The sequence below is a fragment of the Schistocerca nitens genome, chromosome 1, assembly GCF_023898315.1.
Source record: "Schistocerca nitens isolate TAMUIC-IGC-003100 chromosome 1, iqSchNite1.1, whole genome shotgun sequence".
Taxonomy (NCBI): domain Eukaryota; kingdom Metazoa; phylum Arthropoda; class Insecta; order Orthoptera; family Acrididae; genus Schistocerca; species Schistocerca nitens.
In genome coordinates this window covers 607,640,163-607,666,662 of record NC_064614.1, presented here as the reverse complement: position 1 = coordinate 607,666,662, position 26,500 = coordinate 607,640,163, and the positions used below count along the sequence as shown (strand labels likewise).

Sequence of the window (26,500 nt, the reverse complement as noted above, 5' to 3'; positions counted from 1 at the left end):
TTACATGAGGCATCACAACAACGTTTCGCCACGCAACGCCGGTCAACTGCTGTTTATATATGAGAAATCGGCTGGAAACTTTCTTCGTGTCAGCACGCTGTAGGTGTCGCCACCGGCGCCAACCTTGTGTGAATGCTCTGAAAAGCTGATCATTTGCATATCACAGCATCTTCTTCCTGTCGGCTAAATTTCGCATCTGTAGCACGTCATCTTAGTGGTGTAGTAATTTTAATGGCCAATAGTGCATTTTAAGCCTAAGGTCTGGATGGTTTGTTTGGAAAGGATGCAGTCTGTGTGATTCCCCTCACTGGTCCAGTCCAACACTGTGTTCTGTGTCTAATGATATTTTCGCCGGCGGGACTTAACACGCTAATCTTCCTTCCTTATTTCGAGGCGTTGTATGTTTCTGATGGAAACAAATCAGTAAGTCAACACATTCGCCAGCCTTTATTGGCTAATGTCGCATATGCTTACCAAAACAGTTTTAATCTGTGTATACATGTAACATTTGGTGTTCATCCACAATCATCTTTTGGACACTTATGTTAAGGACTACGATTTTTTCTTATGAAATTTGGTGTAAATGGTCCATCGAAAATCAAATGAATAACGTCAAGAACTACAAGAGTTTTTTTTTAACGAATTATCTTGAAAGTTGATATTGGTTCGAAAACGGCAAATTAATGTATGATAAAAATTTTATGTCGGCTGCCAGTACATACTGGATAAGAAGATATTACGCTAGGATACAAAAGGAAAGTGTTTAGTTTCGACAATTCTTTACAATACATTATCTTTATTTGAGAAAATCTATCGTACAAAATGTGAAAGATAGCATAAACATTTGCGTTTGCTAAACAGTGGTTTATAATGGCGAATTTATTTATTTGTAAATGGGCAGTGCGTACTATCTACATAAATGAGTTACGTACTAAAGTGAATCATTTTAAGCAATTGCGATACGTAGAGCAAATGATGTATGCGACATGAATCAAATTATTTTTCGTATGGATGCAGACGAAAGCGAGATGTTGTTAAGCGCTACGCCTCGCGCCGAGCCGTGCCCGCGTCAGAACAGCCTGTAGATGGGCCTGAGGGCGCGGTAGAAGGAGCGCAGGTAGCGGTCGGCGTTGAAGTACCGGGACCCTCCGCCGCCTCCGCCCCCGCCGTGGTCGCCCAGCAGGCCGCCGAGGAGGCCGCCGTGGAACAGGCCTCCGCCCCCCGTGTTGCAGTCGTCGTTGCTGGCGGCGGGGTCGCCGTAGTCCCCCGGGCCCTCGTCCACGTCGTCTCCGTCGTCGCCGCCGCCGCCTCCGTCGCCGTGACCGCCGCCCCCGTAGCCTCCTCCGGCGCCGTTCACGTTGTTGTACACCACCACGAACGTGCGGCCCTCCTGCAAACAAGCAGGCAACTTGCTCCAGAAGCACCGAAATTATTATCATTTCCGCGGCTATTGGATGAGGAGCGCTGTAGTCCGATCTGAAGTGCGAGGGACGTTCAACAAGTAATGCGAAACATATTTTTTCTGAAAGCGGGTTGGTTTTCACAGCATCCAAATATGCTATATTAGTCCATACTCTTTCGGCTATAAAACCCTGTTTTAACCATAATTCTGTTCACTGGGACGGCCTTATGCCACCTTACTAGGGGGACCTTTATGCCCGCATGGTACCATTCTAGTGGTTGACGTCAGAACCTACATCTTGCTGCATCAATAACCTTCCCGTCGTCCACGTTCTGCTTCCCGTGGAGTGCATCCTTCACTGGACCAAACAGATAGGATCAGAAGGTGCGATATCTGGGCTGTAGCAAGGATGAAGAAGAACAGCCCTGTGAAGTTCTGTGAACTTCTCTCGGGTATGCAGAGTTGTATCAGTCGACAAAGAAGTCCAGTTTTACAGCGAATTGTTTGATTGTGATCCGTCGATCACCTCGAATGAGAGTGTCCGCACGTCCCAGCGTTGCAGAAGTCACAGCTGTGTGCGGCTGTCGGCACGTGGGAGATCAGACATGTTTGCGTGACCTTGTTGTGACAGACGCCTCGCCCAACGATACACTGTGCTTTTGTTCGCTGCCAGGTCTCCGTAGACATTCTGCATGTCCCTATGAACTAATGTTATGCTCTGGTTTTCTCCCAAAAGAAACTCAACGACAGCTCTCTGCTTGGAACGCACCTCCGTTACAATGGAGGCTACGTATAGCGCTGCCTCCTATCGGAACTTTATGAAACTATAGGATCTGAAGCGAGTATATTGCACGACGTTCCACAACAAGTTTCACATTTTTGTCAACCGAAATTGTCCGAAATAAAATGTGTTGCATAACTTATTGAACGTCCCTCGTAGTTGACATTTGACAGCTGGAGGGCTGGCAATCCCCTGCTACCAGAGCATCACTGAGAGATTGGTACTGTCAGATTCTTCCTAGTGTGTTGCCATTTGGCTGTATACGGTCTTACACTTACCACGTGGAGTGTGGAACTTACGCGAAAATTTCGCCCTTTTTTTTACCGCAGATTAAAACTTTGTCCGGACCGTGATTCGAACTCGGGACCTTTGCAAAAGGTAAAGGTTCCGAGTTCGAGTCTCAGCCCGGCATACAATTTTAATTTGCCAGGAAGTTTCATATCAGCGCACAACCCGCTTCAACGTGAAAATTTCATTCATATTTTTAACACACTTGGAACATTATAGAGGTCTACACCATATCCGAACTTGAAAATTTTTACGGTATTTCTTGTAGGAGTTAGACACTTTAAATTTCGTTGACAAAATTTCAAAGAACGCTGTTTTCCAAAGCTTATGCATAGCAAACGTAATGTAATGCTCTACTTTACAAAATCCATGGCCGAGCAAGATAATTGAGTAATCAACGAAATGCGAAATCACTCAGTTCCATAGATTTCGAGACATGGCGTGGTACGTTTGAAGCTGTTTTCAGGACGGTAAAATACCATCCGTTAAAGAAAATTTACCTACCCCTTGCCCTAATTAAAATGCGAAGCAAAATTTCACCGTTCTTAATGATGTTACAGAGATCTAAGCTTAACATTAATTTTAGACTTTTACGAGATTTTTGTAGGAGACAGAGAATTGAATTATGACAGCGGAGAGCAGAGCGCTCTAGTGGCCGGCTGCAGGCAGTACTTGTCGCGACAGCGTCTTCCACGTTCAAGTAACAATTTCGTCGGGACTATTTTGCCATTGGGACATTACACTACCCACCGCGAGAATGAATACCTCCTGGTGGTGTTGCCGGCACGTGATGCAGAAAGTAAAGAATGTAAGCGGAAGAGAGACGAATGGGCAGTCGATGTAGAAAAGATACGGCCCGCAAATGCGGAAATCCACTGATATAAGCGGTTTTGATGGTTCAAATGGCTCTGAGCACTATGGGACTCAACATCTTAGGTCATAAGTCCCCTAGAACTTAGAACTACTTAAACCTAGCTAACCTAAGGACATCACACACACCCATGCCCGAGGCAGGATTCGAACCTGCGACCGTAGCAGCCCCGCGGTTCCGGACTGCAGCGCCAGAACCGCTAGACCACTAAGCGGTTTTGAAAGAGGGCACATTGTTGTCACTCTGCTGCTGGAAATGAGAATCTCTGAAACGGAGAAGCTGGCCGCGTACTGCTGCCGTGAGCACCTGTGGAAAGTGGTTGAAGGATGATGAAGTAACGAGTAGGCTGTATGGTATTTGAAGACAACGTCTCATCATAAAGCATAGAGGTCGGAGGATTCCCACTGTATAACCCAGGATATGTAGAAGTATGTGGCAGATCTGACGGCAGACTACAAAGCTGGTGCAGGCACAGATGCTCCGGAGCACACCGTTCAAAGTCCATTGTTGAAGATGGAGCTACACATCACACGACCCGAGGCCCACGAGAAAGACAGGCCGCGGTGCGTACGTCACGAAGGTAGTCCTGAACTCGCTCGCTCGCTCAGCTCAGCGGACAGAATGCGTTTCTAAACCTGTTAACTCGCAGCTGGGCGTGTAAGTACTAACGAGAATTGCATCTTCCACTGGAACCTGCTATTATGCTTACTGATTAACAATACTACAGCAAAATTTAAGATCAATACTCGATATAAATGGTATAACGGCTTGTTTATATCGTTTACTCTTTTCTGCTTAACAGTACTCATTACATGCTGGAAGTGGTGCCTTATGCAACTGATAATCATTTTGAGCATGATTTTATTTTATTGTACGCCAATACAGCCGTAACAAATTATAAGCAGGCCCATGGACTTCACATCATTATAGGACTAATAACAGTAAGATTCCATAATAGCGGATTCCAGCAGAAGATTCAGTTTTCGTTTGTACGGACACGCCTAGTTACGATTTAACAGGTGTAGAAACGTAGTTTGTCTGCTGATTGGAGCGAGCGAGCGAGCGCAGGACTACCTTCGTGACGTACGCGCCGCGGCCTGTCTTTCTCGTGGGCCTCGCACGACCCGTGCGTATTTCTGTGTTGAACCGACGATATCGTCAGGTATGACTGCAGCGGTCACAGCTTCACTTAGTTTTCACAGTGGATCAATAGAACCGTGTCGCCTGTCGAATGAATCGCATTTCTTATTGGTCAGGTCGATGGTTGGGTCCTTACACGTCGTCATCCAGGCAAATGGCTGCACGAAACAAGCACCGCGCCGCAGATGCGGACCGGTGAGAACAGAATTATGCTGTGGGGTGCACTGAGTTGGGCTTCCATGGGATATGTGGTGGTAGTCGAAGGCATCATGACAGCAGTGAACTATGTGAGCATTGTTGCGGATCGCTTGTATTGCTGGATACTTGAAGCCTCCCCATACTGCGGTGACATCTTCCAGCAGGATAACAGTCCGCGTACAAGGTCACAGACGTGGTACAGTGGTTCGAGGAGCACTATAACGGACTCATATTGACGTCTCGGTCAGCAAATGTACCTGATCTGTACCCGTTGGAACACGTATGGGGCGCCAGCTGCGTGCCCGTAAACCATCATTACGTAATTTGTAGGAACTGTATAGCGTCCCCAGTGCTATATTACGAAAGGACTTGAAAAACAGTATTTATAAATTGAATAATATGTTTTTATCGTGTAGCCGTAAAATAATAATCTCTCTGCCCAAGTTTCAAATGCAAAGAAATAATTTATGACAAAATGATCTAAAGAGACGACAAGATACGCTCTTTTGTTAATTTTTTAGTCGTCTTGACTTCCTTTTTTTGTCTTGAATGTGTATAGAGGGAAATCTTGCGAGTGCTGGCAAATGTAAGCATATTTGTATGAGTTAAGCATATAATATACTGATTTAATATTATTGTGCACTTTTAATTTGTAAGAGGTGATCCCGATTTCATGTCCGCCTTCCTTGAATTAACCTGCATTCAAGTAATTTACAGTTCAACAATCGCAGCAGCCGATGCAGCCAACGACGCCATTACGTGGCGATATTAACTTATGAAAAATTAGCGGAAGCGGAAAACTCGCCCGCTATTAACATAGTATTAATTTTTCTCCACAGCCGCCCGACGTTGCAGAAAATACTTAGCTTTAAGATTCTTATTTTCAGTACCATAGCCGAGACCCAGAGCCAGGACTCTGACTACAATACAATGGTTAACGGAGGTAAGAAAAATACTCTCGCGCGTGTGTGGGCCGCAATTTTAATTAATAACTAAAGATCTTATGCTTTAAAGTGAACTGACTAGCCGAGGAAATTGATATGAAAAGTTTATTACATTGTACAACTTATATGCTCATGTTTTAAGATTCAGTGAGTCTAACTAACATTCATTAACGTAACGAATAATTTGAAATTAATATTGTTAAAAAGGAGAACTTCAGGAAAGCATTTAATCGTAAAATCAAAATTAAATGGAATATCATTTTTATTAAGGCCCACCACGTAAGTCGGCAACAATCAAATAATAATAATAACAATAATAATATATATATTAAATTACGACGGCCGACGGACGCGGGAACTGCTTAACCTGCACGTAGACATCTGGTGCCACATATGTACTTCTGGAATGCTGTCAAGGACTTGTAGAATCTATGCTAAGCAGTATCTCTGTTGTATTGTGTTCGACAAGTGGAACAACACGCTATTAAACAGGTGGTCATAATGTTTTCGTTCATCGATGTATAGTAATGTTCTTCGGCTTCGTTCACAATCGTCTACTCGCGCGAAATAACTTGTGAGACTATCCGGAGTTATACGTACTTGGTGATTAAATGAAACATCATGAGGCAAAGGGCAAACGTTAACAGGACGATTATGATGGCTATTCAGAAAGTAAGGTCCGATCGGTCGCGAAATGGAAACCACTGCGAAAATTTGAAATGTTTTATTTGCAACAGTTAGCTACACCTTCCAGCTACTTCTCTACATAATCGTCGCTCCGACATAGGCATTTGTCGTAGTTTGTACCAACTTTCCAATACCCTCAAATGGCTCTGAGCACTATGGGACTTAACAGCGGAGGTCATCAGTCCCCTAGAACTTAGAACTACTTAAACCTAACTAACCTAAGGACATCACACACATCAATGCCCGAGGCAGGATTCGAACCTGCGACCGTAGCGGTCGCGTGGTACCAATACCCTCGCCATAGGAGGCAGCCGCTTGAGCTTTTCAGCAATTCTCTACGCTGGTCTACAGCTCAATGTCTGTGCATAAATTATGTCTTCATGGCCAGCGGTTCAGATGCGTAAAGATGAAACTCAGAGAGACCCAATTACGAGCTGTATTATGGGTGATCAAACACTTCCCATCGAAATCGCTGCAGGAGCTTATTCATTGCCCCTGCAGAGAGCGGCCGAGACTTCTGATGAAGAAGGAAACTCCTGAGAGTTATGTTATGTGGGCTGCTTGACATCTTTCCATGCTCACTCTGCGCTCAGAACTAAAAAGAGTGACGTGACGCGCTCGACAGGCATACTAGAGACAATGTCCAACATATCTGTGCAAAGCTTCATCGGACTTTCACTGTGGTTCCTATTTCTCGCCAGATCGGTCGTTATTTTCCGAATACCTCTCGTATTATCAGCACACGGTTCACCGTCAACGGCTGCTGAGTTACAGCTATTTGAATGTTCGGGAATGGGAATGATGTGAACCATACTAAGTCATAATGGCGAGTCACGTCGGAATGCGGTCTAGTTTTGATCTATGCTGTCCGTCCGCTTCAGTATTCTATAAGGCAGGTATCGACACAGCGGCAAAGACATAGTCATTTTCGAGTCGGCGCCGTCAAATCACTTCTACGCGAGGCGCTAGAGATGGGTACGCTAGACGCGCCTTGTAGCGCACCGGCTCTAGCAATGTATGACCTCTGGAAAGAAGCTTTAACGTCTCGGACTTTCTGTCTGTGCATGAACTTCATCATGGGGCATAACAGTTCCAGTATAAAGGATCCAGGATTATTATCTTGGACTACACGGTCAGAATTCACTCTTGACTCTACGGTCTAGGATCATTATGACTGTCTCGTTTCTGTTTTCGGTTATTCTGCCGATCTACTTGGACACCTTACTTGCTGCCTGGACTACCTCCGCTTCTAGCAACTCGTGCGACCGCTGTTTCACCGCTTCAGCTTGTACTTTCAAAGCTTCGCAGCTCTGCGTTAAGTCACCAGACGCAAGATTTTGTATGGCGATCGACATAAAAACCACCTCCAGCGACCGCTGGCGCCCAGTTACATTGTCTCCCACGAATCTACATCTACATCTATACTCCGCAAGCCACCCTACGGTGTGTGGCGGAGGGCACTTTACGTGCCACTGTCATTACCTCCCTTTCCTGTTCCAGTCGCGTATGGTTCGCGGGAAGAACGACTGACGGAAAGCCTCCGTGCGCGCTCGAATCTCTCTAATTTTACATTCGTGATGTCCTCGGGAGGTATAAGTAGGAGGAAGCAATATATTCGATACCTCATCCGGAAACGCACTCTCGAAACCTGGACAGCAAGTTACACCGCGATGCAGAGCGCCTCTCTTGCAGAGTCTGCCACTTGAGTTTGCTAAACATCTCCGTAACGCTATCACGCTTACCAAATAACCCTGTGACGAAACGTGCCGCTCTTCTTTGGATCTTCTCTACCTCCTCTGTCGACCCGACCTGGTACGGATCCCACATTGATGAGTAACACTCAAGTATAGGTCGAACGAGTGTTTTGTAAGCCACCTCCTTCGTTGATGGACTACATTTTCTAACGACTCTCCCAATGAATCTCAACCTGGCACCCGCCTTACCAACAATTAATTTTATATGATCATTCCACTTCAAATCGTTCCGTACACATACTCCCAGATTACAGAAATAACTGCTACCAGTGTTTTTTCCGCTATCATATAATTATACAATAAAGGATCCTTCTTTCTATGTATTGGCAATACATTACCTTTGCCTACGGTAAGGGTCAGTTGCCACTCCCTGCACCAAGTGCCTATCCGCTGCACATCTTCCTGCATTTCGCTGCAATATTCTAATGCTGCAACTTCTCCGTATACTACAGCATCATCCGTGAAAAGCCGCATGGAACTTCCGACACCATCTACTAGGTCATTTATGTATATTGTAAAAACCTATAGTCCCATAACACTCCCCTGTGGCACGCCAGAGGTTACTTTAACGTCTGTAGACCTCTCTCCATTGAGAACAACATGCTGTGTTCTGTTTGCTAAAAACTCTTGAATCCAGCCACACAGCTGGTCTGATATTCCGTTGGCTTTTGCTTTGTTTATCAGGCGACAATGCGGAATTGTATCGAACGCCTTCCGGAAGTCAAGGACAATAGCATCTACCTGGGAGCCTGTATCTAATATTTTCTGGGTCAAATAAAGCGAATTGGGTCTCACACGATCGCTGTTTCCGGAATCCATGTTGATTCCTACAGAGTAGATTCTGGGTTTTCAGAAATGACATGATACGCGAGCAAAAAAACATGTTCTAAAATGCTACAACAGATCGATGTCAGAGATATAGGCCTATAGTTTTGCGCATCTGCTTGAAAACTGGAACTACCCGTGCACTTTTCCAATCATTTGGAACCTTCCGTTCCTCCAGAGACTTGCGGTACGCGGCTGTTAGAAGGGGGGGGGGGGGGGGGGGGAAGTTCTTTCGCGTACTCTGTGTAGAATCGAATTGGTATCCCGTCAGGTCCAGTGGACTTTCCTCTGTTGAGTGATTTCAGTTGCTTTTCTATTCAATGGACACTTATTTCGATATCAGCCATTTTTTGTTCGTGCCGTGACTTAGAGAAGGAACTGCAGTGAGGTCTTCCTCTGTGAAACAGTTTTGGAAAAAGGTGTTTAGTATTTCAGCTTTACGCGTGTCATCCTCTGTTTCAATGCCATCATCATCCCAGAGTGTCTGGATATGCTGTTTCGACCCACTTACTGATTTAACGTAAGACCGGAAATTCCTAGGATTTTCTGTCAAGTCGGTACATAGAATTTTACTTCGAATTCACTGAACGCTTCATACATAGCCCTCCTTACGCTGACTTTGACATCGTTTAGCTTCTGTTTGTCTGAGAGTTTTTGGCTGCATTTAAACTTGCACTGAAACTCTCTTTGCTTTCACAGTAGTTTCCTAATTTTGTTGTTGAACCACGGTGGGTTTTTCCCGTCCCTCACAATTTTACTCGGCACGTACCTGTCTAAAACGCATTTCACAATTGCCTTGAACTTTTTCCATAAACACTCAACATTGTCAGTGTCGAAACAGAAATTTTCGTTTTGATCTGTTAGGTAGTCTGAAATCTGCCTCCTATTACTCTTGCTAAACATATAAACCTTTCTCCCTTTTTTTATAATCCTATTTACTTCCACATTCAGGGATGCTGCAACGGCTTTATGATCACTGATTCCCTCTTCTGCGCTTACAGAGTCGAAAAGTTAAGGTCTATGTGTTATCAGTAGGTCCAGGATGTTATCTCCACGAGTCGGTTCTCTGTTTAATTGCTCGAGGTGATTTTCGGATAGTGCACTCAGTATAATGTCACTCGATGCTCTGTCCCTATCAACCGTCCTAAACATCTGAGTGTCACAGTCTATATCTGGTAAATTGAAATCTCCACTATAACATGCTGAGGAAATTTATGTGAAATGTATTCCAGATTTTCTCTCAGTTATTCTGCCACTAATGCTGTTGAGTAGGGAGGTCGATAAAAGGAGCCAATTATTACCCTAGCTCGGTCGTTGAGTATAACCTCCACCCATAATAATTCACAGGAACTATCCAATTCTATTTCATTGCAGGATAAACTACTAACAGCGACGTACACCCCACCACCGGTTGCATGCAATCTGTCCTTTCTAAACACCGTGTGTGCCTTTGTAAAAATTTCGGCAGAATTTATCTCTAGCTTCAGCCAGCTTTCCGTACCTATAACTATTTCAGCTTCGGTGCTTTCTATCAGCGCTTGAAGTTCTGGTACTTTACCAATGCAGCTTCGACAGTTTACAATTACAATACCGACTGCTGCTTGGTCCCCGCATGTCCTGACTTTGTCCCACACCCTTTGAGGCTGTTGCCCTTTCTGTACTTGCCCGAGGCCACCTAACCTAAAAAACCGCCCAGTCCACGCCACACAACCCCTGATACCCGTGTAGCCGCCTACTGTGTGTAGTGGGCTCCTGACCTATCCAGCGGAACCCGAAACCCCACCACCCTATGGCGCAAGTCGAGGAATCTGCAGCCCACACGATCACAGAACTGTCTCAGCCTCGCGCGTGCCGTATGATTGTCCGCCTGCCTGGGTTACTCCCCTTCTAGTGGACTCTTCCAACGTTCCACTGTTTCGTTTATCTTAGCCAGCGTCAGTAGCATCGTTGGTGTGTGTCGTTACGTGTTGAGGTGAACGTTTAAGTTTAGTTCCTTTGTTCGTTTGCTCATTTTTGTCACTGTTAAAATGCTAACCATTGAAAAACAAGTCTTTTTAGTCGAACAAGTTTTCAAAGCTGGCGGTAAATACAGAGTTTCAGTTCGTGGAACATTTAATTCGGGTTCTCCCAGATACAACACTCCCACATCGCGATAGTGTGCGAGATTTCATTAAGAAATTTCGAAGTACGGGTTCAGTGACAGATGCACCAAAAAGTGGTCGTCCTAGCGTTTTGTCTGAGGATAAACTACTGGATATTTCCGATAAATGTCCAAGAGTCCGAACAATTCAGTAAGAAAACCCGCTCTGGAAATCGATGTTAGTGTCGGAACGGTCCACACAGCTGTAAGGAAAAAATTAGAACTTTTACCATAGAAAGTGGCAGTCGTGCAAGAACTGAAAAATACTGATCATGGCAAGAGACTACATTATTGTCAATGGTTCAAAAATTTCGTTCAACAAAATGGAAGCGATATTCTTAATGAAACGCTTTTCACTGATGAGGCGTGGTTTCACTTATCCGGGTACATGAACCCGCAAAATTCTCATATGTGGAGTACTGCAAATCCATTGTGTATTCGTGGGGAACCACTTCATTCTGTGAAAATAGGAGTTTGGATTGCAATTGCTAGATGTCGGATTGTGGGTCCCATATTTTCCAACGAAACAATAAACGCACAACGATACTGCAGTGATATTCTCTGCCCATTCATAGGAGAACTTGTGTTAAGTGAAATACTGAACGGTTATTTTCAACAAGATGGTGCAACCGCGCATACAGCTCGCGTTTCAATGCCACTTCTTGTTGATGATTTTGGTGATCGGATTATTTCACAGGGACTTTGGCCTCCATGATCGCCTGACCTAACACCACCTGACTTTTTCTTCTGGGGTGTAGCGAAAAGCAACTGACTATAAAAACCGTCCAAAATCCACCGATGAATTGAAAACTGCAATATCCACTTTCACTGCTTCTGTTACAGATGAAATATTACACCTTGTGTTTGGAAACATGATTAGACGAATTGAATTTTGTATTCAACTGTGATATTTTCATGGATATTAATAAATAGTTTAAAGCCAACTCACATTAAACTTCGAAAAGACTCACTATATGCAATTCAGAACCTGTAAGAGGTTTCCACCCAGCATATATAAAGTATGAAGAAAAGCAGATAGAAGAGGTTGATAGTCTTAAATTCCTGGGATTACAACTTGATAATAAATTCATTTGGGAGGAGCACACCACAGAACTGCAAAAACGCCTTAACAAATCTGTATTTGCAATTCGAGTGTTAGCAGACATAGGTGACATAAAAATGAAAAAGCTTGCATACTTTGCCTACTTTCATTACATAATGTCATATGGTATAACATTTTGGGGTAACTCGTCAAGTCAAACAAAAGTTTTCAGAGTCCAAAAGCGTGTCATACGTATTATTTGTGGAGTAAATTCACGGAAGTCCTGTAGAAACCTCTTCAAAGAACTGGGTATACTAACTACTGCCTCTCAGTATATTTACTCCTTAATGAAATTTGTCCTAAATAATATATCTCTTTTTCCAACAAACAGTTCAGTTCATACATACAATACCAGGACCAAAAATGATCTGCACAAGGACTTAAAAGCACTTACTTTCGTTCAAAAAGAGGTCCACTACTCAGGAACATTCATCTTCAATAATTTGCCAGCAAACAAAAAAAAAATTTAGTTACAAATAAAGATCAGTTTAAAAGAAGCCTGAAAGACTTACTAGTGGCCAACTCCTTCTACCCCATTGACGAATTTTTTAATAGAAACAAATGATGTATTGTATATACTCATACTATTAGTATTGTTATTTCAGCTTAAAAATGATGTATTGTATATACTCATACTATTAGTATTGTTATTTCAGCTTAAAAAAAAAGTGACATGTTCCACATCCACGAGGATCTCCTCAGTACGGATCTATGGAACGACAACTAATCTAATCTAATCTAATCAACACTTAATGTGAAAATTTACAAGTAAAAATTACTATTCAGTAAATTAATAACTTGTATTTCACTGGTTTCATATCGGTATATTCACTGCGGCGTACGGCACGCGCGGCTAACAATCATACGGCACTGCGGAGAGACTTTTTGAACACCCCGTACCTATGTCATGCAGCTGGGTTAAGAATTATGATAGTAACAAACTTCCGTAACGTTGGCATCTTCGTAATTTATACGGTATAAAATCGAAATGTGCACTCACCATTAGCCATTGTCCACTACACTGAAGTGACAAAAGTCATGGGATACCTCCTAATATCGTGTCGAACCTCCTTTTGCCCAGCGTAGTGCAAAAGCTTGACGTGGCATGGAGTCAACCAGTCATTGCAAGTCCCCTGCAGACATATTGAGCGGTGCTGCCTCTACAGCCTTTCATAATTGCAAAAGTTGCCGGTGCATGAAGTTGTGCACGACCTGACCTCTCAGTTATGACGAGAATTATGTCGGGCGATCTGAGTCATCAAATCTTTCACTCGTATGGTCCAATATGTTCTTGAAATCAATTGCGAATAATTGTGGGCCGCTGTCATGGTGCATTTCCATCCATAAAACTTCCATCGTTTTTTGGAAACACGACGGCTATGAATGGGTGCAAATTGTTTCCAAGTAGCCGAACATCCAGAGGACCCACTTCATTCGCGTAAAAGCAGCCCACACCTTTATAGAGTTATCATCAGCTCGTACAGTGCTTTGTTGACCCCTTGGGTCAATGACTTCATTAGGTCTGCACCAAACTGAACCCTATTATCAGCTCTTACCAACTGTAATCGGGACTCATCCGATCAGACCACAGTTTTCCAGTCGTCTAGGGTACAATAGATATGTACACGAGCCCATAAGAGGCGCTGCAAACGATGTCGTGCTATTAGCAAAGGCACTCGCGTCGGTCCTCTACTGCCATAGCCCACTGACGCCAAATTTCGTCTCACTGTCCTAAAGGATACGCTCGTTGTATGTCCCACATTAACTTCAGCAATTATTTTACTCAGTGTTGCTTGTCTATTAGCATTGACAACTCTACGAAAAGACCGCTGCTCTCGGTGGTTAAGTGAAGGCCGTCGGCCACTGCGTTGTCTGTGGTGAGAGGTTATGCCTAAAATTTCTATGCTCACCACACCCTTGAATTGTGGATCTCGGAGTACTGAATTCCTAACAATTTTTCAAATGGAATGCCCATGCATCTAGCTCTAACTACCATACCACGTTCAAAATCTGTTAGTTTCTGTCGACCGTCCATAATCATGTCGAAAATCTTTTCACATGAATGAACTAGGTACAAATGACAGCTCCGCCATTGCACTGTCCCTTTGTACCTTGTGTATGCGATACCACCACTACCTTTATATGTGCATGACGCTATCTCATGACTTTCGTCACCTCAGAGTATTAGTATTTACTTACCTCTAAGATAGTAAACATAGCTGTGCAAAGTAGATTACAGCTATGCTAGCATTGGAGGAGTGAGGGTGGCAATGCTGTACTTTGTGATTCTTTCCACCACCTTCGGGAAAGTCAATTTTGATGTTATTTTTTCTTTTTGGACAATCTTTCCCCTTCTGTCTAGCCTTTCATCAACTTCCAGTGGTTTGTGGGTTCACGAACAGTGCCAGATTTGTTGTTGGTAGCAGGTATGGTCAGCCTATGATTTCTGCACTTCTTTTGAAAGACTTCACATCATTAAATCAAATCTCGCGAGGGAGTGTACGTAGTGAGATGGCGTGGGAGCTTCAGTTAATAATCGTTAGTTTAAGATGTTTTTTTTTTAAATTAGTCGGCTTTTGAACTTATATGATTCTGTCTTTAATTTTTCTCACTAATCTAACCCTCTCTGTTCATACATTAACAACATTTACATATAGCATCCACAACGACACGCTTTACGTATTCCACCCAGTCGTATTGTGATGTAACTCTATCGAATTCTCCGCTCTTTTTGTCAGTCTAAGTTCGAGTGTAAACACTCGATCTGTAGCTAACCGATTTCATTAGACGTAAAGCTGTTTATTCGTCATTATCCTAATTTTCAGGACATAAAAGTTGGTTTGGACGTGACATACATAGCAGACTATTTCGGCTAGAAGATAAAATTGTGTGAAACGCTCCGACTCATTTATATTAGCAGTTTTACAATCGACATTTCACAAGAACGTGTGGGTCACATTTTTGCTTTGCTTGGCTATCTTGTGATTTAAGTTTTGAATTTTGGCTGTCTTTTTGGAACGTTAAACCCTAATCTCCTCCTTTCCTACTGGAAATTATGCCCTCAATTAATAACATTTATTCAAAATCAGAACTAGCCCTCATTAACAGGAAAATAACAGGGTTTTGGGGAAACTGAGGTACGTCAGTCAGAGGACATGGCCAAAATACTTAAGTTCAGATAACTGGTTTTTCTTTAAATTGATGCATTAATTAAAATTAACTAATTAAAACATAAATAAAAATGCTTTCCCTTGGCGAAATCCTTCAGATTTGTACTCTACTAATTACATGCAATTATTTGACATACATAGCAACCAAATTCTGTTCAGATTTTGTTTGGCTTTTTATGGAGATGTTTTTGACGTTTCAACCCTTCCAATGCAGTGTCAGCCTAATTAAGTCAGTGTGTCATAAACATGATTTGTAAGCGAACAGAACCGCCAGTCTGTGATGATTCCCAAATTATATTCTGATATACTGAATCTTGCTTAGTCTTGGCCTTTAGAATAATTTGAAATTGTATGAAAGATCATTCTAACCTAAAACCCTTTCTATCCTTGATGAATGGCTTGGTTGGCAGCATAACAGTGACACGAGAAGCCACCATTATAAAATAAACGGCCTCTATTGGACGTGGGAAGCTATGGGCAAATTTGGCAGCTATTAGCAGAATGATGGGAGCCAAGGGAGGGGGGTGTGACAGTTTCAGGTTCCATTAGTATTCGACGAACGGTATTGTAGCAACACTAATGAGGGATATATTCGAATGCATTCGATATGTATTTCTATTTGCTCGGAGAGCTGCTAGTAACCAAACATTATCTAACATTTTTGTTTGTTTTTCAAACCTCATTATCATTTCAGACCTCAATTGAAGCCGTGGACAACGCTTGACAAAACGATTTTACGTGAGGTAAGAATATCAAACAGACTTTTAAATATGGGTCTCTACTGCTGGCACCTCGATTATATGCCAGAAAATAAATACAGGTAGATTTCATTGATCATCACAGTGTCCGTCAATATTCGAAGATTATTTAGAAAGTGTTCCCAGGAACATAGACAGGAAGAAAAAATAGTTGGAGGAAAGAGTTATCCATGCAGTTAGAGAAATTAGCGTGTTTGTGAACGTGTCCATTAGAAGAATAAAGCACTTATCAAAGGACCAACATATGAATTGTTGTGCCAGAGAAGTCTTTCACCTGGGACTGGAAACAAGAGTGACAGCCATAGGAACCTCCTTGTCACCATGAGTAGCTTGAAAGAATAGGAATTTCTTCTGGTATAAAAAATACAAGCGATGTGGAAAAGAGTGTTACAGGTCAGCACAATACTTATGCTGTGCATATGAATGACCCTTCGCAAAGCCTACATGTTTTATAACTACGTTCAGTGCTTACTGCTGCATCTCTGAGTAAGAAGTCAAAGACCCTTCTCTGCCCTGTAACCCACATCGATCCGCAACAACGTGCTCTGCCTGAAGCAGTTCTTGCGTGAATATCCAATATGACAACACCATCGACTTCTTCCTTTTTTCTAGAGTTAGATGAGCAGTTCACGACTTCTGCTTATTTTCCAGCGCTAAGTGGACAGTCCACCTTTAATCGTCTGAGCTGAATTCGAGAGCTGATCGCCGTCACCAAAGTGTTACTGTAGAAATGTCTGTGCTATTCCACGTGTTTACTTTTCTGTCTAGATATCAGAGACTTCGCCACCGACATGACATACAATTCCCGGCTCATGGTAAGTTACAGCAACAAAAGTCATGATATACCTTGACGGTAAAAAGTTTACAACACCAAGAAAGAGTTGTGCGACATGAACGAAAGTTGGTAGGTGTGTTTTTACATCTGAAAGACGATGTCTATTAAAATTTCGTGCCAATCACATAAGACTGGCGCTAATACGGGCACTATGAGGATTCAAACCAAGTTTGCTTCAAACACATGCTGTACGGTCGTGGGAGTTAGATACCTCTGAGATTAGATGTGGTGAGGTGCTGTTGCCAAGAATCCCATTAAGGCGACAGAGACACCATTATCAACACCTCACTGAGTTTGAACGTGGTCGTGTAATAGGGCTACAAGAAGCTGGATGTTCCTTCTGCGATACTGCAGAAAGACTTGGCAGGAACGTAGCCACTGTGCATGATTGCTGGAAGCGTTGCTGACGAGAATGCAAGGTCGCAAGAAGACCGGGCTCTGGATGGCCACGTGACACTGCCGAGAGGGAAGACCATTGTGTTCGGCGTATAGCTGTGGGGCATAGCACTGCATCTGCAGCAGTAATTTGAGCAGCAATTGGTACCACAGTGACACAACGAACTGTTCAAATCGTTACTTCAAGGACAGCTCCAAGCCAGACGCCCTGTAACATGCATTCCACTGATCCCAAACCACCGCTATTTTCGACTTCAGTTGTGTCAAGCGAGAGCTCATTGGAGGGCAGAGTTGCATCTTCAGATGAAAGCTGGTTCGGCTTCTGTGCCAATGAAAAAGTGTGCTGCTTAGAAAGAGGCCATTTGAGGACCTGCAACCAATCTGCCGCCGGCTGGAGTGGCCGTGCGGTTCTAGGCGCTGCAGTCTGGAACCGAGCGACCGCTACGGTCGCAGGTTCGAATCCTGCCTCGGGCATGGATGTGTGTGATGTCCTTAGATTAGTTTTTAATTAGTTCTAAGTTCTAGGAGACTGATGACCTCAGAAGTTAAGTCGCATAGTGCTCAGAGCCATTTGAACCATTTTTGAACCAATCTGTCTGCCTGTTTGACACACTGAACCTACAGCTGGAGTTATGATCTGGGGTGCAATTTGTATGACAGCAGCAGCACTCTCGTGGTTATCGCACTCACCCTGATTGTAAATTTTTATGTCAATCTGGTGATTCCACTTGTTGTGTTACCACTCATGAACAGCATTCCAGGAGGTGTTTTCCAACAGGATAACGCTCGTCCACATACCACTACTTGCTCTACAGAGTGTCGACATGTTGCCTTGGCCTGCATAGTCATCATATCTCTCTCCAACCAGGCACATATGGGACATCATCGGATAACTACAGCGTCATCCACAAACAGCATTATCCGTCGCTGTGTTGCCCGACCAAGTGAAAAAGGCATGGATCTCCATCTCACAAACTGACATTTGGCACCTGTCCAATACAGTGCATGCACGTTTGCAGGCTTGTATTCAATATTCTGGCTGTTGCATCGGTTATTAATGTACCAGCATTTCACATTTGCAATGGATTATCTTGCGCTTTCTTTAACTTATGATCTTGCAATGTTAATCACTCAAATATGTTACCTAGAAAAATACCGTATAATCACGAAATTTGATTAATCTACTTTTTTTCCTCTTGCTATTTTTACCGATACTGAATATGCAGAAGTGGATTCTGCAATCCGTAACCATAATACACCGACGTACATTTCACCATGGTCATTATTGATGATAGGTTGTCGGCCAGTGTAGATCTTGGTGACGAAAAATTGAGTACCATGATGTCATTGGGAACATGTCGACTTCTTTCTCATGTCGCTCAACTTGTGCGCTAGATAGAGCTGATGAGGGACTTCGATTCGTGTGTTTACATATGGTATTTCCTGCTGAACCGTACAGTTAGCCGGTGAAGGATTCAGTATCGTCGACTGAAATCGCAACAACGATGGTTGAAAGGTCTCGAATACTAGAGCCGAAGCCTTGATCTCTGACGTATGCGCATTCGTTTTCCTCGGTGTTAGACTTTTCTCTTTTGGTGTTATGGGTAATCGTCTTTGTGGATACGATTTTTAACTTTCCACTGTCCCCTACAGAACCACCACTCGTCTATCGTTCGAGAATGGTCTCTTGCTAAGACGGCTTTTCTCCTACTGTATCACCTTTTCTACATACTTATCTTCCTGTAACTTGGTAGATTCCAAATTATTTCCTTTTACCGTTTCTACAGTCTTTCTGTCAGCTACAATAAAACTATGTGCTGCAAATATTCACTTTTGAGAACGTGTTTCTCATTAAAAGGTTAATCGTTGGCATCAAAATATTTCTTTTTTGAGGAGTTCTTTCATTGTTTGTGGCAGTATGTGTCTTGTGAATTCCGGGTGGCAGCACGACTATGTAAACCGAGTTTTATTGCCTCTCGACTAAAAGTTCGTCGCAGATCTTAGTATCTCAGCTACAACGAAAGTCCTCTGGAATAGTTAACAAGGTACGGTAAACTTTAGAGTTGACTGGTGCCTAAAACATAATTTCTAAGGCCTACAATACGTTCAGTGCTTCTCTATCGTTTCCATTTCAGAACAAAATATCTAGCACTATAACTGATAAGACATAACTCTTATGGTACCTTCCAGTGGGCGTCTACCATCATGTTCCTTACATGTTCTCTCCGGTTACGCATTCTGACGGAAAACACGTCAACGATGTTGACAAATTGTGGATGCACCTTTCAGCGCAGATCTTGCTGCCGCAAAGAGGGCGTACACTGGAGAGGGAGTGGAGGATGAAATATGACCACATAATGTGATTTACGTAAATACTCACATAAGTCGCTACATCATCTAGAGGGTTAGTTGTACAGCGTTACCTAAAAAATTGTTAACAGGAAATTCAACATACAGTGTCTCACAAAAAAGTGAAGCACACAGAAGAGGAGGAAGAAACCAAATGAAACTTTCTTCGATTGATGTGTATATGACGCTATTTCGGCGATTACAAAATCGAGTCAAATTTACAACGAACTTAGCGGAATGAATCCGCTTATCAGTATAGCGTTGCAATCCCCCTGGCACGCATGTATTCACCGATGTGGCTGAGAACTATTTCATCAAGCAGTTGTATATTCTCCTGAGTGAAGCTGACCCGCAACTGTCGCATCTGATCCTTGATATCCTAGATACTGGCGCGGGAAAGAGTTGCCGTCCAAACAGGTATAAGCTGTGCTCTATTTGGGACACATCTGGGTATTTTTGGCGACGGGAGTACCTCAACATCACACAGGCAGTTCATGGTGAGGACGGGCAGTGTCCTGTTGAAAAATGGCACCATGATACTGTCGCTTAAGAAGTAATACAAGAGGACGCAGAACGTCCATGACGCCCTGTTGAGCCATCAGAATTCCCTCAGTCACTACCAGTCGTGGCACGAACTCACACCTCATGGTTGCCAACACCATGACATCATGACGGTATGAGTTACGCCACCGACCCACTCCAAAACACTGGAAGAACGGGACCTATCCAAAGGTCCACTGCCATACACGCCGACGATGATCATCCAGGGTAGTGTAAAACTGTGATTCATCGCTGAAGATAATGTGAAGCTGTTCATCAGCTACTCATCAGCTATTCATCAGCTCCAAGGACAGAGGTTTGTGTTGTTGTATAAACTGCAGCCTACGCTTCGAACGTTAATTCCGTACTGTAGCTGTTGCTAGTATCCCATCAATGGTGCAAGATGGCACAGAATGTTGCAGGGAGTCTATTATTTGTTTTCGGATGTCAGGGGCAGATGTAAAGGCTTACAACGTGCTTGGTGCTCAGTACAATGATCCTCCGTTGTGGAGATGCAGACGTGGTCGACCGAATCCTTGGCAACAGTATGTTTGTCCTCAGTTCCTAAGAAGTCCAACATCGGGCCTTGTCACATCCGAATGCCCCACAACTCTGGTTAATGCACGATTTGGTTAGCTGGCAAAACGAAGACTCACAATTAGGCCTCTTTAAAACTCAAAAAAATGGCTCCAAGCACTATGGGACTTAACATCTGAGGGCATCAGTCCCCTAGACTTAGAACTACTTAAACCTAACTAACCCAAGGACAACACACACATCCGTGCCCGAAGCAGGATTCGAACCTGCGACCGTAGCAGCAGCGCGGTTCCGGACTGAAGCGCCTAGAACCGCTCGGCCACAGCGGCTGGCCTTTCAAACTCTGTGAGGTGCTGATTACACAGCATCTCCGTGTTATTCACAGTGATCCCTCAACATCTGATGGTGTTCATGCTCCTTATACAGGATCTAAATACCACACAAAATTGAAAAATTGGTCTTTATTTTTGAAAGAAAACGATGAACCATTAGCAAAAAACAGTAATTATTAGGGAGTTTAAGCTGATTTAAGTTGACACTTATTTAACTCTTTAAAATATCATACAGCTCGTTCAAAATATGATACACATGTGATATTGTTATGTACACTGAAGATAGAAGGTTGAGGTGCTAAAATGAGTTAGAGAACACAAAAAACGATACATATATATAACTGGGGTTTTTCTGTGGGGATATTTCTAGGATATTTACGGCATGAAATGTACGTCACAGAGAATTGCAGGAATTTCTTTACCCCTTTTTTTCCTATTTTTAATATTATAAAGTCAACCAGGAAGGGTAGGAACTGTTTCAGTTATGCTTAATATTTTGAAACTAATACAAAAATAAGGGATACGCCAAAGATAATCACTACCTCATATTTTTCATGAAGATCACCAGGACATTTAAACACACAGCAGATGTCTCGTTTGATATTTCCCACTCCAGTGGCAGCATGACGAATTGCTAGTTTCCCTATCACATCGCTCTTATTAATAATAGAAATGTCTTTTTCATTTAACTGGAAAACTGTTTTGTCCTTGTGCACAGAAGTAAGAGACATAACTCCTAGGTCACAGTCCAGTGTTTTTTGCAGGTGCAGACATATCTGTAGTTCTATGAATTCATCTTTCCTCCTCAAAATTTAGCGGAGATATAATCTCCTCCACCTACATGCGCTGAATAAGTCATTGCAATAGGATCTAATGTGGATTCTGCAAAGGGATCGACTTCATCCTTGCTGTTGTAACTCTTCAGAGAGGTGCTGGAAACAGATTTGTCTGCTCAGTTTCCTTTATTTTTTGTGCACTTGCGACAGTTTCACTCACAGGCATAGCTTTCTGCCTCTCCTGCTTTCGGTCTACTAGAGATTTGTTTGCACGTTTATTTTCAGTCTGAAAGCGATGTTCGTTAAAATTTAACTCCAAACTGAAGTATCTAACGGAAAAACAAATTATGACTAGGTGTTCCTAATTAACTGTAGCAATATTTGTGATAGGTATGGTTTTCTTATGAACAGACCGGGTGTATCATTTTTTGGAAAGTTTCGACTGTATCAATTTTAGGACAGCTTACCCTACCCTAATAGACCTGGTAATGATACTCAACACGAAGAACATTAATGCACTCTGGTGGCCGTTTTAGCTGTCAAGGATAATTGTAACTGTAATCATTTACGCACCTGCCAACGATGTTACATTGACATCCAACCATGCTTGACATTTTTGTCAGGCAGCGTGTAACTACGTTTGTTGTTCAGACATGGGGATGTAAACCTATACTGAGTTTCCTGTAACCCTACGAAATTGGAAATTTGTGGCAAGTACCTGTGAGACCAAACTGCTAAGGTCATTGCTCCCTATGCTTACACACTACTTAATCTAACTGAAACTAACTTACGCTAAAGACAACACTCACACCCATACCCGAGGGAGGACTCGAACCTCCGACGGGGGAGCCGCGCAAACCGTTGTAAGGCGCCGTAGACCAGGCGGCAACCCCGCGCGGCTATAGCCTTAGGGTACACAAGCTAAGGTAGAACTATTCAGATGTACAGCCCCTAGCTACAGATGCACTTGAAATGTGTATTACATCTACTAATGTAATACTTTGACGTGTCCCAGACATTTTTCTAAGAACTGCTCTCGTCAGGATCCTTGGAAAAAAAATGTTCGAAACACTGATATAAGTACAACTGCATGGGGCTGAAAACAGAAGCTTTTACGAGTCTTTGGTTAGCGATACACAGCCGTGGCTCACCTGTAAGGAGCGTCCACGGCATCCAAGTTTTTTCTTCTTCTTCTTGTGCAGCAGCCCAAATGTGCGGCCCTCGCCTGGGTCCCCACTGTACTGTGGTGCGCTCAGCACGAGCTCTGCCACCAGCAATGCCACCAGCACACCAGCCCACAATACCTGCAACAATCACACAAGTGCATCACGTTAGCTCTGGCATCAGCAGTAGCGCCCTACAGAGTTGTAGATATGGGCGATGCGCACCTGAACTGATTCAACAAGCCAGATCATTCCAAGGAGTGAGCGATCAGTGATTTGGAAAAAAGGAGCAGTGGCTCACCTGATTCAAAGTGTCTGGTGACAGTAGTGAGCAGGACGAAGATTTTGCGAGAGGCTGCTGCAACAGAGCCCCATGTTCCACACTGAAGGAAACATTTCTGAATCCGCAAAAAAGGAACTATTGACGATATGCCTATATGGACTTGCAAATCTTGCTGATGTGTGCAGCTATTCTCAACCATGAAAAGAATAGAAAAAGAAGAAAGACCTGTTCTTCAGAACACTACGTTAATGCAGAAAATACTTTCCCACTTGATGTGGGGTGCAAATGGTATCTGTTTTCAACAATGATGTGGAGGAAGTCAACATGAACGATTTGATATAAGACACTTATGGTCTATCAAGTCAGGAAACTACCTCAAACTAGCCTACAAAAACTACCTAAGCTACAATGTATGTGCCTCACGTGAGGTTCTCAATATTCTCTCGCTCTTTTTGCGCAAACTATTAGTAATTAATAATATTAACAAAATAGATGACTAATCCCTCTGCTTAATTGCTCAAACAATGAAACCCAAAAAAGGTATGAGAAATAATTTGTAGTTACACATTTTTTCAATTGTAGGAGGAAATGCTATGAATGACATACTAGATGTCCTGAGAGGGAGGGGGGGGGGAGGTTTGTACGCTTTTCTTGAATCACTCGAAAAACGCGGCCTCTAGCGAAAACATATCCCAGTATGAAATTAACCTACATTACATTTCCTACAAAAAAGATAATATCCATTTTTTTCTCTAGAACTAATGGTTTGCAGAAACTGAGTGAATGAATACTGCAAATCTCATGTGATACCCATGAGCTCTAGCTTAGGTAGTTTTTGTAGGCCAGTTTGAGGCAGTTTCTCGACTTCATAGACCATAAATGTGCTGTGTTAAATTTTTTGTCTTGGCTTCCCCTCCATTACTGTGGAACATTGTAAACAGTTAGAAAAGATTTGAAGAGAAAATCTCAAATTTCATAAGTCCAATAAATGTTTGAGAGAGTAGTTACTTCTCAGTCTTTGAAAGAGCATCACAGTTGGAATGTGATATCAGCTATGATGTGAGTCTCATGAGCAGTGATCTTCAGCCACTGCTTGAATAGAGTGGAGCATGAAGCCATTCAGAAGTAATTTCCCTCTCAACAGCTCACTGGCTGGACCACCTCATCAGCTGATCTGAGTCACTGGCTTACCTAGCTCACTGTCTGACCAGCTCCCTTTCTTGACTAAGCATATCTCCATCCGACATTGGCTCTTTTGCAAGTCTTTCTCTTTATAATAATAATGGTATATATTTATATAATTACTTTTTACATATATGATAGTGCATGTATTTATTTATTTATTTAACGTGGTAGATTACTGCCTTCAGGATCCCTCTTACACTCGACCAGGGTTTTATATGTAGTTTCAGTACTTATTAAATCACAATTACTTAAAAAATTATAATAGTTTTAATATATGTCTCCTTCTTCTTCCTGTATGTATTAGGCATTTGTTTATTACATCCTCTAGGTCGAAGCTGTTGACCTTTATACTTTTCCTTCGATCTTCCTAAAGATCTTCTGCCAACTGGGTAATAATTCATCATTAGTTCTGGTATTCTGTCGTCTTCGATTCTTGTGACATAGTCTTTGTAGTTGTTCCTATGTTCCTTGATCTGCTCATTTAAGCTTTTTACTCCCAGTTCTTTTTTATGCAAGTATACACCCTCCTGTCAGATAGTGTGTGCCCAACTACTCTTCTAAAGAGTCATATCCCCAATGCCTGTAATTTTTTTCATTTCTTTTTGTTACTCTCCACGATTCACTTATATACTTCCAACTGTCGTAGTTGGCACTGACCTCGTTTTATAGAATTTAGGTAGAGTTTCCTTCCTTACTTTAGTTCTTAGGGTTCCATAGATTGTTCTGTTAATGTAATCGAAGCTTTCTGATCTCTTTTGTATGGCTGTTTCTGTCATGAGTTAGGTAGTATTCCCTAATTCGAATGAATACTCTTTCTATTTTTTGATCATTTATTACTATTTTTCTGAGAATTTGTCTCTGGCCTCTGAAAGAGATAACTTCTGGTTTCTATGGAGGTACCAAAAAATTATATATCAGCTGTTATAGATAAAATATGGTCGTTTGGAGTGTGTTCTCAGCTCCAAGGAAATCATGAATCTTGTCATGTGGCAATTGTCGAACTAGACAAATATATGTCTGAGGCTTATTTGTCTATAAACAGCGATCCCTTAAACTGGCGGGAAACTAGAAAACTGCAGTACTCAACGCTATATCAATTGATTCTGAAAATATTGTGTATCCCAGCTCCCAGCTACATCAGTGGCCTGTGCAAGGCAACAAAAAAAACAACAAAAAACAAACAAACAAAAAATCTGACATACTTCGAATATAATAGGTCCAATTTTATTTATAAATCATAATATTGATTAAATTTTCGTTCTTGGATACGTATATGGTCCTACTGATTGAAAATGATGACTGTATATACTTACATTAATTACATTCATAACACTTATGAAAACAAAACATGAATCAGTCTTAATTTTGTAATTTTCCCACTTGATAAAAAATATTTAGAATTTTTTGTAATACTTTTAATTTTTACGGTAGACGAAATGGAGAATGTTTAAAACTCAAAACTACTGGGATGCAACATAAACTTATTACTCCTTTTTCTATGTCCTTTTAAAACTGGAGCAGGTAAGATAAAGTTGTGGTACAGTAAACTGAATTAAATAAGCAAGGTGTCTTCCTTCCCTATATTTTTGTGAGTGAGTCACGAAAAAGAGCTAGTTCATTCTACTGAGTAAGTGGATCTGGACTGATCTCTGAGAAGAATGGTTTTGCCCATCTCTACAGACCTGACATAGCCCATGTGCAGCCAAATGCTGAGAGGGAACACCTGCTTGGGCAGTTACTGGTCAAAATAGACCTAGAGTGAGCAGACAACAAAAAGTGTGGCGAAGACGAAACGGAAAATGTGAACTGGTAGTGATAGTTAAGCTCGGAACTTCTAATCTCTGCATTGAGTCTAAATCTTATGTTCCAGAAAAAAATTGCATACACAGTCTGACTTCCTTGTTTAATAGAAATAGTAACACACATACAGACACACAAACACACACACACACACACAGAACACCTATTGCCGACCTGAAGATGTTATTTATCATATGGCTACCAGTTTCGGCGCTTCAGTGCACCGGCTTCAAGCCTTAACTGA

General features: G+C 42.4%; 1 protein-coding gene across 1 annotated transcript in view; it reads right to left on the bottom strand.

The window, feature by feature from the left end:
• Positions 1 to 852: 852 nt before the first annotated feature.
• LOC126236548 (uncharacterized) overlaps positions 853 to 26,500 on the bottom strand; it is a 74,021-nt gene continuing 48,373 nt past the window's right edge. The window contains exons 2-3 of the mRNA XM_049945948.1: positions 22,977 to 23,129; positions 853 to 1,390 (exon numbers count right to left, since the gene is read on the bottom strand). Of these exons, the coding sequence (XP_049801905.1) occupies positions 1,070 to 1,390; positions 22,977 to 23,129 (474 nt within the window). The 3' untranslated portion in view covers positions 853 to 1,069. The remainder of the gene's footprint in view (positions 1,391 to 22,976; positions 23,130 to 26,500) is intronic.